The sequence below is a fragment of the Echiichthys vipera genome (assembly GCF_963691815.1).
Source record: "Echiichthys vipera genome assembly, chromosome: 16".
Lineage (NCBI taxonomy): Eukaryota > Metazoa > Chordata > Actinopteri > Perciformes > Trachinidae > Echiichthys > Echiichthys vipera.
In genome coordinates, this window is record NC_139841.1 from 3,899,625 (window position 1) to 3,912,562 (window position 12,938).

At 37.2% G+C, this 12,938-nt stretch overlaps 1 protein-coding gene across 1 annotated transcript in view; it reads right to left on the reverse strand.

Moving 5' to 3' along the window:
• Nucleotides 1-9,002, reverse strand: part of LOC310958672 (thyrotropin receptor-like) — a gene marked incomplete at both ends in the record, with an annotated part of 35,133 nt that extends 26,131 nt beyond the window's left edge. Inside the window, 6 exons of the mRNA XM_083929716.1 lie at nucleotides 1,651-1,728; nucleotides 1,845-1,919; nucleotides 2,069-2,143; nucleotides 4,320-4,394; nucleotides 8,506-8,577; nucleotides 8,839-9,002. Coding sequence (XP_083785842.1) covers nucleotides 1,651-1,728; nucleotides 1,845-1,919; nucleotides 2,069-2,143; nucleotides 4,320-4,394; nucleotides 8,506-8,577; nucleotides 8,839-9,002 — 539 coding nt within the window. The remainder of the gene's footprint in view (nucleotides 1-1,650; nucleotides 1,729-1,844; nucleotides 1,920-2,068; nucleotides 2,144-4,319; nucleotides 4,395-8,505; nucleotides 8,578-8,838) is intronic.
• Between the last annotated feature and the right edge of the window lie 3,936 nt (nucleotides 9,003-12,938).

Here is a 12,938-nt window from a genome sequence, read left to right on the forward strand (position 1 = left end):
TAAAACTAACACAGCATTTCAGAAAAAGAACATCATAGCAACAGTCAAAGATGGTGGTGGTAGTGTGATGGTCTGGGGCTGCTTTGCTGCTTCAGGACCTGGACCACTTGCCGTAATTGATGGGACCATGACTTCTGCTCTCTACCAGAAAATCCTGAAGGTAAATGTCCACCCCTCAGTTTGGGACCTTAAGCTCAAGTGCACTTGGGTTATGCAGCAGGACAATGATCCAAACACAAGAGCAAGTCCACCTCTGAATGGCTAAAAAAAACAAAAATGAAAGTTTTCGAGTGGCTTATTCAAAGTCTGGACTTATACCTATTTGGGATGCTGTGACAGGACCTTAAACAGGCTGTTCATGCTCAAAAATCCTCCCATTTTGGTAGAATTGTTTTAATTCAGTCACAAGCAGTAGCGCAGGCTTGATTTTCTGGGCCCGATCTAAGTTCCAGTGCTATGCGCTAGGGTACAGCAGCAGAAAAAAAAAAATGACATCAGTTATCACAAACGCATGATTGCAGTTGTTGGTACCAAGGGTGGCTCAACCCATTATTAGGTTTAGGGGGCAATTACTTTTTTAAATAAGTCCAGGTTGGTTTGGATATCTTTTTTCCCTTAATGAACATAATCATCATTTAAAAACATTTTGTATTTACTGTGGTTATCTTTGTCTGACATTAAAATTTGTTTGATGATCTGAAGCATGTTAAGTGTAAAAAAAAGCAAGAACAGAAGAAATCTGTAAGGGGGCAAATACTTTTTTCACAGCACAGTAGGGGGCATATTTATGGCCTTTCAGCTCTCTCTGGGCATTGCATGGTTCTAAAAATGTGACCCTAATGCTCAGTATGTCAATGCGCTCAAGCTCACCATTGGTCTCCAGCTTCTCTCGTAGCTTTGGGTGTATGTCCTGCACTGACTGGAGTGTGAGGTAAACTGTGCTAAAGTCCCAACTTGCTCCTGTTGTTATTTTTGTCTTTACATCACGCACAGCAAAGCAGTCCCTGTTTTATAACATTGTAACTTATGCAACTTTGTACACATGTGTTACTTACTTTGCCATACTATATATTTCTTACTTTGCTATACTATATATAACATCTCCCATTATCACCTAGCTTTCTCTCACCCATTTATAAGTAGGCTAATAAAATAATAATTAACATAATAATTACATGCATGATTAGGAGCCCGGCTCGACCCGGCCCGAGGATAAGTGGTGGGAAATATCGAGCTCAGGCAGAGAAGGTCAGACACATTAGAGCGAGCCATGTCGTACTCAGGCATTATATAAATATCAAGACGGAAGACATGTGTGTTGTGTTATACATTTTTTTCTCGCAAACACAAGTGTGGTCTTTATATGGTGTATATTTAAAGTTTCTTGAGAAAACTTTTTAAATCGAATTGAATTGAATCAGTGATGTTATCTGAGATCATTAGGTCTTTAAGGTCTTCAGCATCACCCCACTCTATGAATCCGTAATTGTGAGTTCCCACTAGCTTACAAGAGATCAAATCACACTAGTGTAAAGCTGTAAGAGGAAATTAGCAAGAACCACCAAATAACTGTCCATTCTTTATAGGAGTCAGTGACAATGGGTATAAAAAAGACATGTGACTCATTGTTGACCGATCAATCCTACTTACATGGTCAGAGCATTCTCAGATAATCCAGTGAAAGAATTAGCAGGTATAACTTGTATGAAGATATTTTCCACTATCTCCCTGTTAAAGAGGTATGAACATGAACTGTTTTTACACCACTTTAAAAAATCATACAATATCATCACTACAGCAAAACAAAAATACAATACAGTTGGGTATATTTACATGATACATACAAAATAAAATCATCTTGACTGGACTGAATATGTTGTAGCACAGGAAAGGAGGTGAGACCTGTGTTGGTGATCCCACTGTAATGAAAAAAATTCTAGTTAGCAGCAGGTGCATTGCATCAGAAATGCTGGAAACTAGTCATAGAGCTATTACATTGTTTTCTTGTGAAAATATAATATGCTATGAAACACAAAGCCCATAAAGGAGCAAATGAAATTTTACTTACAGGTACTTCAAATTACGCAGATCTTTAAATGCCTCTTGGTCAATGTGTGACAGTGTTTTGATACCAGTTAGCTGTCTATGGGACAACAAGATACAAGAGACACAAGAACACCTTACTATGTCATAATTCTGATTCCAATTTGACTCACTATTTAATAATTATAAATGTGCTTTCTTTTCCTTGTAGGAAAAAGCTCATAATACTTTAATTCAAGTTAAGTCACTAGGAAGTCATCGGTATCAGGTCCGATACTGTGCTCATGTGCTCCGGGACGTGCAACAGTCTGCAGCTAAATCAGCTAGTTTACCAGTAGTAAAGTAGAGTAGTAATAAAACTGTTAAATCACCCTGCTTACCTGGTGACCAGTGTGGCAACATTTTGTCTGTATGTGACAGGAAAAGGATGCAAAGCTATTGTATAAGATCATTTGCTACCAGGGCTTTGAATTATCACCTGACAACTCGTGAATGCAGGTAAAAATGAACTTTGGTGGGTAACATTGTAAAATCAATAGCCAATTTGGCTGGTGATGACTGTAGAAAATAACACTGCGTCTGTTTAGGCTGCAGAAACGATGTGACGTCAGTGTACTTTCCACCAAAACATTTGGGCGCTTTTGTGCGTTTGTCTTGGAAAAGTTATCTTTATCTGGCAACACTTGTAAAACTAATCCTACATTTCACATGAACACTATGTTGTGACGTGTCATACAACCATTGGCTACATGCAGGGGTGTAGTGCTATATTCTTTACTACCAGAATTTTTTTAAAACACACGTGCATGTGTGTACACGCATTATTAAAATGGTCCAACTTTTCTAAGTTTGTGTAACCTACTACATAGACCTAATATGAGTCAACTAAAGGCCTGTACCCACCGGGGGAGGCTTTTAATTGCACATACAATTACATTTTTTTTTTCTGATCAAGGTTGGTTTTCGCACCACGAATAAAGACATAAACCAATCAGGTTGTTTGTTTACTTCTGAGGATTATAAAACAACAACACTGCAGAAACAGGACACGGCTCTTCCTGAGCTGCTGTGAATGTTCAGACTTTTTATGTCACAAATTCCCATCTCTGCTGGTGTGAATGGTGCGGCTGTCATTCAGTCCGCTCTTTGACAGCATAATTTATTTATTTTTTAAGATTATTTTTGGGCAGTTTTCAAGCCTTTTATTAGATAAACAGACAGGAAATGGGGTAAGAGAGAGAGAGAGGTGGAGACAAGCAGCAAAGGGCCGCAGGTCGGAGTCATTTTCTTTCATTTCTTTCTTTATTTGCTACTTTACGATTAATAAATGGATTTGAAATACTATTTATGAATTCCTGTTTTAGACTACCTCATTGTCATTGCCACCCTTCTTTGGGGACATGAGTGATCTAAAAAAGTCATCCTTATCCATTCAGACAACCGCAAAACCATCAACATCATAAGACATCATGAAGTTCATCTGCAAAATCACCTCAATCGCAGCCCACATTCATTATCAATGCTACACACATTCCAGGCTAAGAAGAACTCCATTGGTGACTCCAGCTCCCATTTCAGTGATTAGAAAATCCTTGTCAGCAGACCCAGATCCAACACCAGTCCCTCAACACCCCATCTTTCCTGTATCCCCACAACTTAAACTTCTTTAATACCATACAGTGGTGTGGTTTTGTTAGTGAAATTAAGGTTCAGAACAAGACCACACCCCGCCCCAACAAATTAAATCTCCCGTACCTCCATAATTAAACCACCTGTGTATATATGTATGTGTCTTGCCTTTTCTCTCCTGTTCATCTCCAGTTCACAAAAACATTTTACAGAAAGTTTCCATCTGTAGCTTTAATCAAATAGAGCTTTGAGTCTTTCTAGGAGACCTGTGTTAACTGTTTTGAAAAAGGTGTGAAACCAATACAAAGATTTATACTTTGTTTAGAAAGTGATGATGAAGATCAAGTTGACCCCAGTTTAATTACTAGTGTATTGGCAATCAAAGAAAACTGTACATTTTTAAACATTCATAGCACCTTTCATTTTTCAAAGGGGGAATTTTGTTCAACTTTACGGGCAAGCAATATCGTTTATGAATCGTACCTTAAGGCGGGGCAGATAGTGCTCGCAGGTGATGTACAATTCATATTGCTATCAGTGGCTGCAATCAATTCCCTGTGAATTTATCCATATGTGTATTCAAGGTGACATACATGGGAGGCTTCATTGTAATAACAATCAAAATACACTGCTCAAAGGTCACGTACATGTGGGTGACTCTGGACAGGTTGTGGAAAGAATGCCTCTCAAGATATCTTAGATTATCATCATCAGAGATGTATCTGCAAAAACACACACACAAATCAAATACAACAAAATCTAGTGACTAATATTTGGAAATGCAGAGAAGCCGAAGTTGGTAACTTTCTATGCAAAATATGTAATTTTAAAGTTTTTGCTGAAACTGAAAACATAGTGCTGGCAGTGCTATTCAAATATGAAACAAGATTCTGCTGGTATATTGTACATTTCTTGCATAAAGTGTTTTCAGAAACGAATTTCAGTTTACTGTTTAGCTGTTTGTTTAACACGTTTGGATCAAAACCAAGCACCGCCCCGCGGCCGGACACATGTTCTCGTTTTACAGCTAAAAAGTATGTATGTTTCTGAAAACCCTTTACTGTTAGAGATTAGAGAGAACTTTTCAGACGCCATTAGCAGCACTCAGGCAGCAGCAGGTGGAGGGCGGGGCAACACAGAGCGTCTGTCTCATATTGCTGTCAGGATATAGTTTCAGAAAATATGAAAAAATATTCTCTTATGCATGAATAACATGCAATAATAATCTAGGCTTGCTATACAATTCTAAAACAGTTTGCCTTTCTCTAAAGTTTGACTTAAGAATGATTAGGCCTTAATCTGAATGAATTTGGAGTTCATAACGGCTGTATGTATTTTGGTATTGAAAGAACAATAAACAGACACACTCTAACTACTATAGGGACAAACCTATTGTTTTATTACTTTCAGCTTTAAAGTATGTTGCTGCTCTGTGTTTGACATTTTCCATCAGACTATAAGCAAGGAATCTCTGTCTGACTGTGTGTCTTTGTCCTTCTCAGACTCACACACAGGTGTATTGCTGGGTACCTAAGTATGGACAGTTTATATGAAAGATAATGAAAGAAGTTACAATAACATTTCTGTTGGGTTATTTACAACAAAGACATGACACAAAAACAACTGGCAACCTCATTTTGAACAATTAAATGTTCCATAAAGCAAGTTTACCAAGTAAGCAAGGCTTATTTTGGTTAGTTTTACTAATTTTCAGTTGATTTGGCTGATATGACGGGGAAGCCATGATTTTACTTGACTTTCAGCTGTGCTGCCACATTACAGTTTTTCCCTGTATAAAAACAGTATATTGTGGGAGAATGGTCGATTGTGAAGGCTAAACAGCAGTTTAAATGTTGTAAAATAAATTAAACGTCTTTAAATAATATTTTTAAAAAGTCTTTTTACATTCACCCAAAAGCAAAAGCAAAAGAAAAGAAAAGAAAAGAAAAGAAACAAAATTCACCCTCCATCCACACTTTAACAGACACTCATTCACACATTCGGGGGGGTAGGCCCCGGTTAAAACACACGCTGGGTGAAAATACTCGGGGCGGTGCCGGGGCAGAACAGCGGGGAACACAATATGCCAGCGGAGCAGAGCAGGTGGAGCCACCAGCAGCGGTGGCGAGACAAAGCGGCGAGGCGAAGTGGCATGGCCAAGCAGCATGGCCAAGCAGCATGGCCAAGCAGCGTGGCCAAGCAGCGACGAGGCGCTAACCCAGCGTGATTTACTCTCCCTGTCTATAATTTATAGAGCAACATGTTGGCTTCTACTTGGTGGCAAGCTAATTTCCTCTCTAACAGAACTGATAACTGTTAGCAGACATCGAGTTCAGACTTACATTTAAATTTCATTGTGGCAGATTTAACTTTTAGTTCCGTTAAACTAGTGTCTTTAAATGTCAGAGGTATCTGTGACAGCACCAAAAAGTAATTGTTTTGTCATTCTTCTAGGAGACATTGTTGAATCTTTGATCTCAGAAGAAGGTAGATGGATTATCTTTAAAAAAAAATTGGACAATTCCTTTTTTTATAGTTTGCAATTTCTATAGCTATAACATGCACAACATCTTGTAGATAGAGTACATGTAAGATCAGTCCTACATTCAAGATTCAAAAGTACTGCATTTATCTGTAAAATGCTGTCAATCAAAGGTGATTTTTGAACTCTGACGTAAAGGAAATCACTTGGAGCAACAATCTAGAATTGATCTGTGGCACTTTAAAAAGGAAATGTCCACAAGTATGAAGGATCTAGTTAGTTATCCTTAGATAACTAGTTAGTTATCTAAAGTTCAACACTATTTCCTATTCAAAGCACTCCAGTTTTTTCGTACAAAATGTAATATCTACTGTTCAGTTTTTTTATATAATATATCCAAATACCACAAAAAGCTTTTCTGTTCGCCAGGGCTGTCCTATTTCACCTTTTTTGTTCCTGCTGGTGGTTGAATATGATTATATATTGATATATTCATATTCAACATAATCATATTATTAAAGGTTTGTCTATTTTTGCTAAGGAAATTAGGAAATTAGATTGACTCAGAGGATGACACAGCTCTTTGTGACAAAGTGTCAAACATCAGACTGAAAATGTTGTATCCCTAATTGACAAATTTTCACCTGCTTCGGGTTTAACACTTAACAATGCTAAATGTGAAAAGATATGTTTATATATCGACTCAGAAGGAAAAGATGTTTGATATGCCTGTTAAAAAATGTGTAAAATATTAATGTATTCACATCTGCATGGACTACATGGAGCGTCAACCACTTAAGTTCCCCAAGACTTAAACAATACTGAATTTATGGTTTAGGAAGGATTCTCTTGACTGAAGCAGCCCTCTCCCTTAAAGTGAAATTCCGGCGTAAAATCATCCCAGAGTCTTTTTCGACAAATAGACTCATTAAATAAACCATCAAGAAACTTTTTTCTGTGTAACAACTATTAACGGAGACATCCGGTAGAGTCGCTAGCAGCTCTAGCTGATTAGCCCAGGGCAGTTAGGTAAAGGCATTAAAATGTCTTTTTTAACCACTAATACTGCTGAAAATAACAGCAAACCTCTGCAGCAGCATGAGAAGAGTCCCTACACAGAAAACAAAGCACCAATGGGCTCCTTCCTTTGGGATTGACTTTGGTAATCCACTTGGATGGACTTTACTATGAGAGGAGCTGGTACAGGGGCCAGTAGGTAAGTCTTTAAAACACTCTTTTAATAAACTCTGGGTTCACTAACTACGTTGTTGGTGCTTTGTTTTCTGTGTAGGGACTCTTCTCATGCTACCGCAGAGGTTTGCTGTTATTTTCAGCAGTATTAGTGGTTAAAAAAGACGTTTGAATGCCTTCACCGTACTGCCCTGAGCTAATCAGTGTTAGCCACATCCGGCTGTTAGCAACTCTCAAGGATTTCTCCGTTAATAGTTGTTACACGGGAAAAAATTGTCTTGATGGCTTATTTAATCAGTGTATTTGGCGAAAATGATTTTATGCTGGAATTTCGCTTTAATATCCATGATTCAACATGTAAAGACGTAAATGACATATTTGAAAACTTTGTATGAAAAAATAAACACTATCATCTAAACAAAAGTCTACCGATATCTTCTATAATGTCTGCACTTTTCTTCTTTTGTGATTTAGTAGTCCCCGGCTCTGGTCTGAATCTGAGATGTAGCCACACCCCCTGATTTGTATATATAAGAAATGGAAATAATCAAGGCAAATAAATAAATGTGGCATTAGGAAGTTACAGTCCGCAGAAATAAATAAATATTCACATTCCCAACTATCTTGACATTTTTTGTCTTATATGTGTTTATATATTGTCTCATTTATTAATTTCAGGATGTATTTCATAGACATTTATTTATTTATGTATGCATTTATTTTATATTGAATTAAACTGCATTCCATAGACATCAAACAATCATACTTATGAGGATTATAATACATTAACACAGAGGTCTGCTACTAGACCTCATACATCCATGGATCAGATGGAAAACAATTTTACTTTTTCAACCAGGACAAAGGCAATGCACATAGCTTCACGTCTTCAATTCTTACTTTTCACAATAAAAGCTCTAGACACACACACACACACTACATAATTAACTGTTTACCACAGGGAACTCAAATTCATTCAGAGTAAGGAGAGAGGGGCGGGCATGCATAAAATATATCTCAAGGGGTAGCAGGGCCATTACAAATTATAGAGGAGACTTTTGTCTACAATTGTGTCTCTCTGGTAAGTGACATTCTCTGTTCTTGCCAATTATGCTGCTTTGAAAGAAAGGGGTTAGTGTTGGGGGAAAAAAGACTCTTACATGTGAGAAATGTTGGCCAAGTTGGCAAATGCATTTTGAGGAATAGATGAAAGTTTGGTGCCTTCAAGCCACCTGGAACATAAATAAACAGCGTTGGGACTTTCAGACTAAATATAGCCAAAAATCACAAGCTAAAATCAGAGTTTAAAGAATGTGCTTACAGTAATAATAACCATGCTTTTCATACTGCATACTGTACTCTAGCAACAATCCCTCCATTTGAGTCTCAGCCTCTATAAACATACTTCAACAAAATACATCACAAAGAACAAGAGTCCCCTTCATGGACAAAAAAATTCCTTCACAGTAGCCACAAACATTAAAGTTACTTACACCTCCTGCGTGCTGGAATGGAAAAGAGGCATGACCTCAGCCCCAAAACATGACACACTGTAGTTTTCCCAGTCACACTGGCAAAGAGTTGGACAATATTCCAAAAGGAAAGTGACCTTGAAATTACTGAAAATGAAGAGAAGTAGATTCAAATGAGGCTCCATCGTAAGAGTGATTATTCAGTGGTGGAGACTCTCAGGTTGTGCTTAACAGTGAGAGACGTTTAGAGAAAGGCTGGGCTGTCTTGGATTTTAGCCAATAGAAGTCTAGTCTATTACAAACCAAACTTCTGGTCAAGACTTTCAAAGTAAAAACCTAATTGATAAACCACCTTCACTTTTGGAGACATGGACAAAAATACACTAATTATAGAGAACTTTTTCCATTAGTGTCCCCAAAAAAATGGTTACACTGAGAATTCTGTTTCCATATATGCAGCAGTGAAAAGATCAAAAAGAAGCTGATGATATGCCATTCCTGTTTCAGTGACATATGGAGGGAATGGGAATTGATAGGATCTCATTGATACCAGTGGCGGTATCTATTTAGTCCATGATCCAGGGTCCCAAATTTTATCAGTATCATCTGGGTGGACAAATGCTATCATTGTTTTTTGGCAAGGAAGTTTCTCATGAAGTTACTAACCCCCCAAGATAAATTACGTTTTCGAAATCCGGTGTATATCTGGTTTAGGCTCATGGTAGGGATATTGTCAATATTCTATAATATGGTGCTTGGTATCGTTGGAAAGGGGACTTTTTAGGCTATCAATTATGGAAAAAGATGATGATTAGATAATAAAATAATGGATATCAACATACAAACCAGTCTTTGATTAAATACATTCACTTTAAAACCTGTTTCATTATTGACTTTTACAACTAATAGGGCTCCATCCTATTTGTCCATTCTATTCAATCTATTCTATTTTAAGGATGTGTCTAATTAAAGGCTCACAATCACCTCTCACAAATAAATAATATGGGTTTCATGTTAACCCACTGAGGGTAAAGGATCTCACAGACCTCTGGATGGAACTGGATCAAAGAGTCAGTTTTATTGAATTCCACACCAGCCCCAAACGTAGGCAAAATAATGGTATCAAATCTTATGAAAGCTTCTTCAGTTTGTGTGTGTGGGAGTGAGGGGCTTCACACATGCTGGATGCTGGAACACATGGGAAACACAAATGAAACACAAAGTGACGGCTTCATCTGAACAGGTGAGTTTGAGATGCTTCTCTTCCTCTTGGCTGGCGCTGTCTTCTTCTTCTTCTTCTTCTTCTTCTTCTTCTTCTTCTTCTTATTATTATTATTATTATTATTATTATTATTATTATTATTATTATTATTATTATTATTATTATTATTGTTGATGGGCTGGTTTGGGGGTCTGGAGGTTCTGGGGTTCGGTGTGTTAGTGTTCAGTGATGCTGCAGCTTCCTGGGATGTTTGGCTGCTGGTAACCAAGGAGACACAGGAGTCCTGTCCTGACATCACAAAACAAGTCATGAATAAGTGATATCATATTATCAGCATAGAGTTTGTAATGTTAACGGTAGCGTATCACAGCTTTCTGTCACTATAGCTCCTTTAATAGTGTTAATAAATAACTTGGTAACAGAAACACCTCATGCTCTCCATCTTGTCCTAATCTCAGTCTTCCTTTTGATCTGGTGGGGAGTGAGCGTTTCTTCATCGTCGTCATGGAAACTCTGGTTGTGCTGTAGATACGTGGAGTCTCGGTCTTCCATGTTGTCTTCTCTCTTGGCCATCTGCACCTGAGGACAACCACATAACAAAGTGGTTTACTTTCCCTCCTGTGTCTTATATTACATACATACTACTTACATATTTGTAGGTCACTTTGTATCTGAGTCAGAGTGTTGTACTTGCCGTTTCTCCCTAATGCTGCGGGATCAGCATGAAGCACCTGAACATGGGGACAGCTTATGGCTCAGGCAGCACATGTGGGAGACAATTTTCCAGGTATATTGGTCAAATACAAAGCAGCAGTGACACTTTCAGTGATTACAAGTGTAATCAGGCCTGGATCTGGAAGAGGGTTCTCCTCTTAAGACCAGGCCTGAGAGGAAAGACTTCATGGTCCTAGTTTTGTTTGGACTTTGTTTTCTGTTTTATTTTGAAAGTCCCCCTCTCATTTGTGATGTCTTGAGTGTACTTCCTGCCACTGTATGTTTTCCACCACTCCTGTGTTCCTTTAGTTGTAGTTCCTTGTTGTTTTTCCTTCTTTTGCACCCCTTGGAGAGTCTGTGACCTCCTCTCTGTGATTTAAACTCAACTATAGACAGATCTGTTCTATTGCACATGTCACGCCGCGGTGAGAGGTGTCCTGTCTTTGTTTTTTTGTCTTTTAAGATTCATGTTTTATTTTGAAAAGTAATCTTCCTCTGGTTTCAGATCACTTGCCCTTCCTCCTGTGTCACCGGTCTGCTGTGTTCCCTGATTACCTGATTGTGTCCACCTGTGACATCCTCCCTCATGTGGATATAGTCCTCATCTGCCCCTGTCTTGTTGCCAGAGTATATCTTCTTGTCCCTCCAGCCATTACTACAGCCTTGTCTTATCTTTAAGTATTGCTAATATTATTAATATTTCTGTTGCTTTGAGCATCCTGAAAAAGAGTGTGCATAGATTTACTGTTTTCTGCCTGTGTTTGGACTCACGGCTGTAAGTCCTTGAGCTCTTTCTGCTGCCTCCTGATCTTTGCATCTGCGTTTAGCTCCAATCCTACATTTATAATTGTATCATTGTAAAGACACAGGTAGTAATGAAGAGGTTATGTCTAATGGAAGTTATTAACCCTAATTATCACTGCTATAGCAGCTACTAACAGTTTATTATATTACATTTTGGGCCTTGATGCAGTTAATTTTAAGTTTAGTTTAGATAGTTAATTTCAAATATGTGAAAAAAACAAAATGATCATACATTAATGGGCAGTCATAAAGAAAAGGGAAAAAAACGAGATATAAATAAATTTACAATAACAAATTATAACATAGTAAACTGAAAAAATATAAATTCTGTTTACATATCTGAATAGGAGTGGGAAGAAGTATAAACTTATTTTATTCCACCCCTTTTAAATAAATATTACTGAAATAACACTTACTGAAATATCTATCTATATAGTTATAACAGTAATAACTTCCATTTGACATTCTTCAATTATCCTTGTTCTATATCTAACAAAGCATAATTCTATTACAAAGATATTTATCTTAATAAAATATATTTTTCTTTTTATTATAATATATAACATGCACTCACATACTGAAGATGACACAGAGTACAATATAGCTACCTTTATAAACATACATACACACGGACGTACACACACATATATATACACATATACATACATACATACATATGACAAACACACACACATACATACTGAAGATAACAAATAGATACATAAATAACAAAGTAAATAAACAATATACACACAGTAATAATCACACACCCTCTTCATTTCTGTACCTTGTAAAAATCATCTCCTTATATATATTTAGAAACTGGTTTATGTCTGGACATTCCCTAAGCGTCCCCTCCAGACTGTTCCATAATTTAACCCCACATATTGAAATACAAAAAGTTTTTCTTGTTGTGCGTGACTTCAGTGGTTTGAATTTAAATGTCCCCCTTAGACTATAACCCCCTTCCCTTCCAGTGAATAGTGTCTGAATGTTTTCTGGTAGTAGATTATTTTTTGCTTTAAATAGTATTTGTTCTTTATAAAAATCCACCATATCTTTGAATTTTAAGAATAGTGAGTTTGTGTGATCCTTGTATCCAACCCCGATGAATGATCCGTATTGCTTTCTTTTGTGGATGTATTGTAGTCATATAGTTGTTGCCCCAAACTTCTACACAGTAAATACGGTATGGCAGAACTAATGTACAATATAGAGTACATAGTGATTTATGATCCAGTGCATGTTTTTGTTTGTTTAATTTGTGATTTCCAACTTATCTTCTCATCTATGATCACCCCTAAAAATTTGATTTCACTTACTCTTTCAATACTAACCCCATCTAATAGTATCTTTAGTATTAGTTAGTTAATTAGTTCTG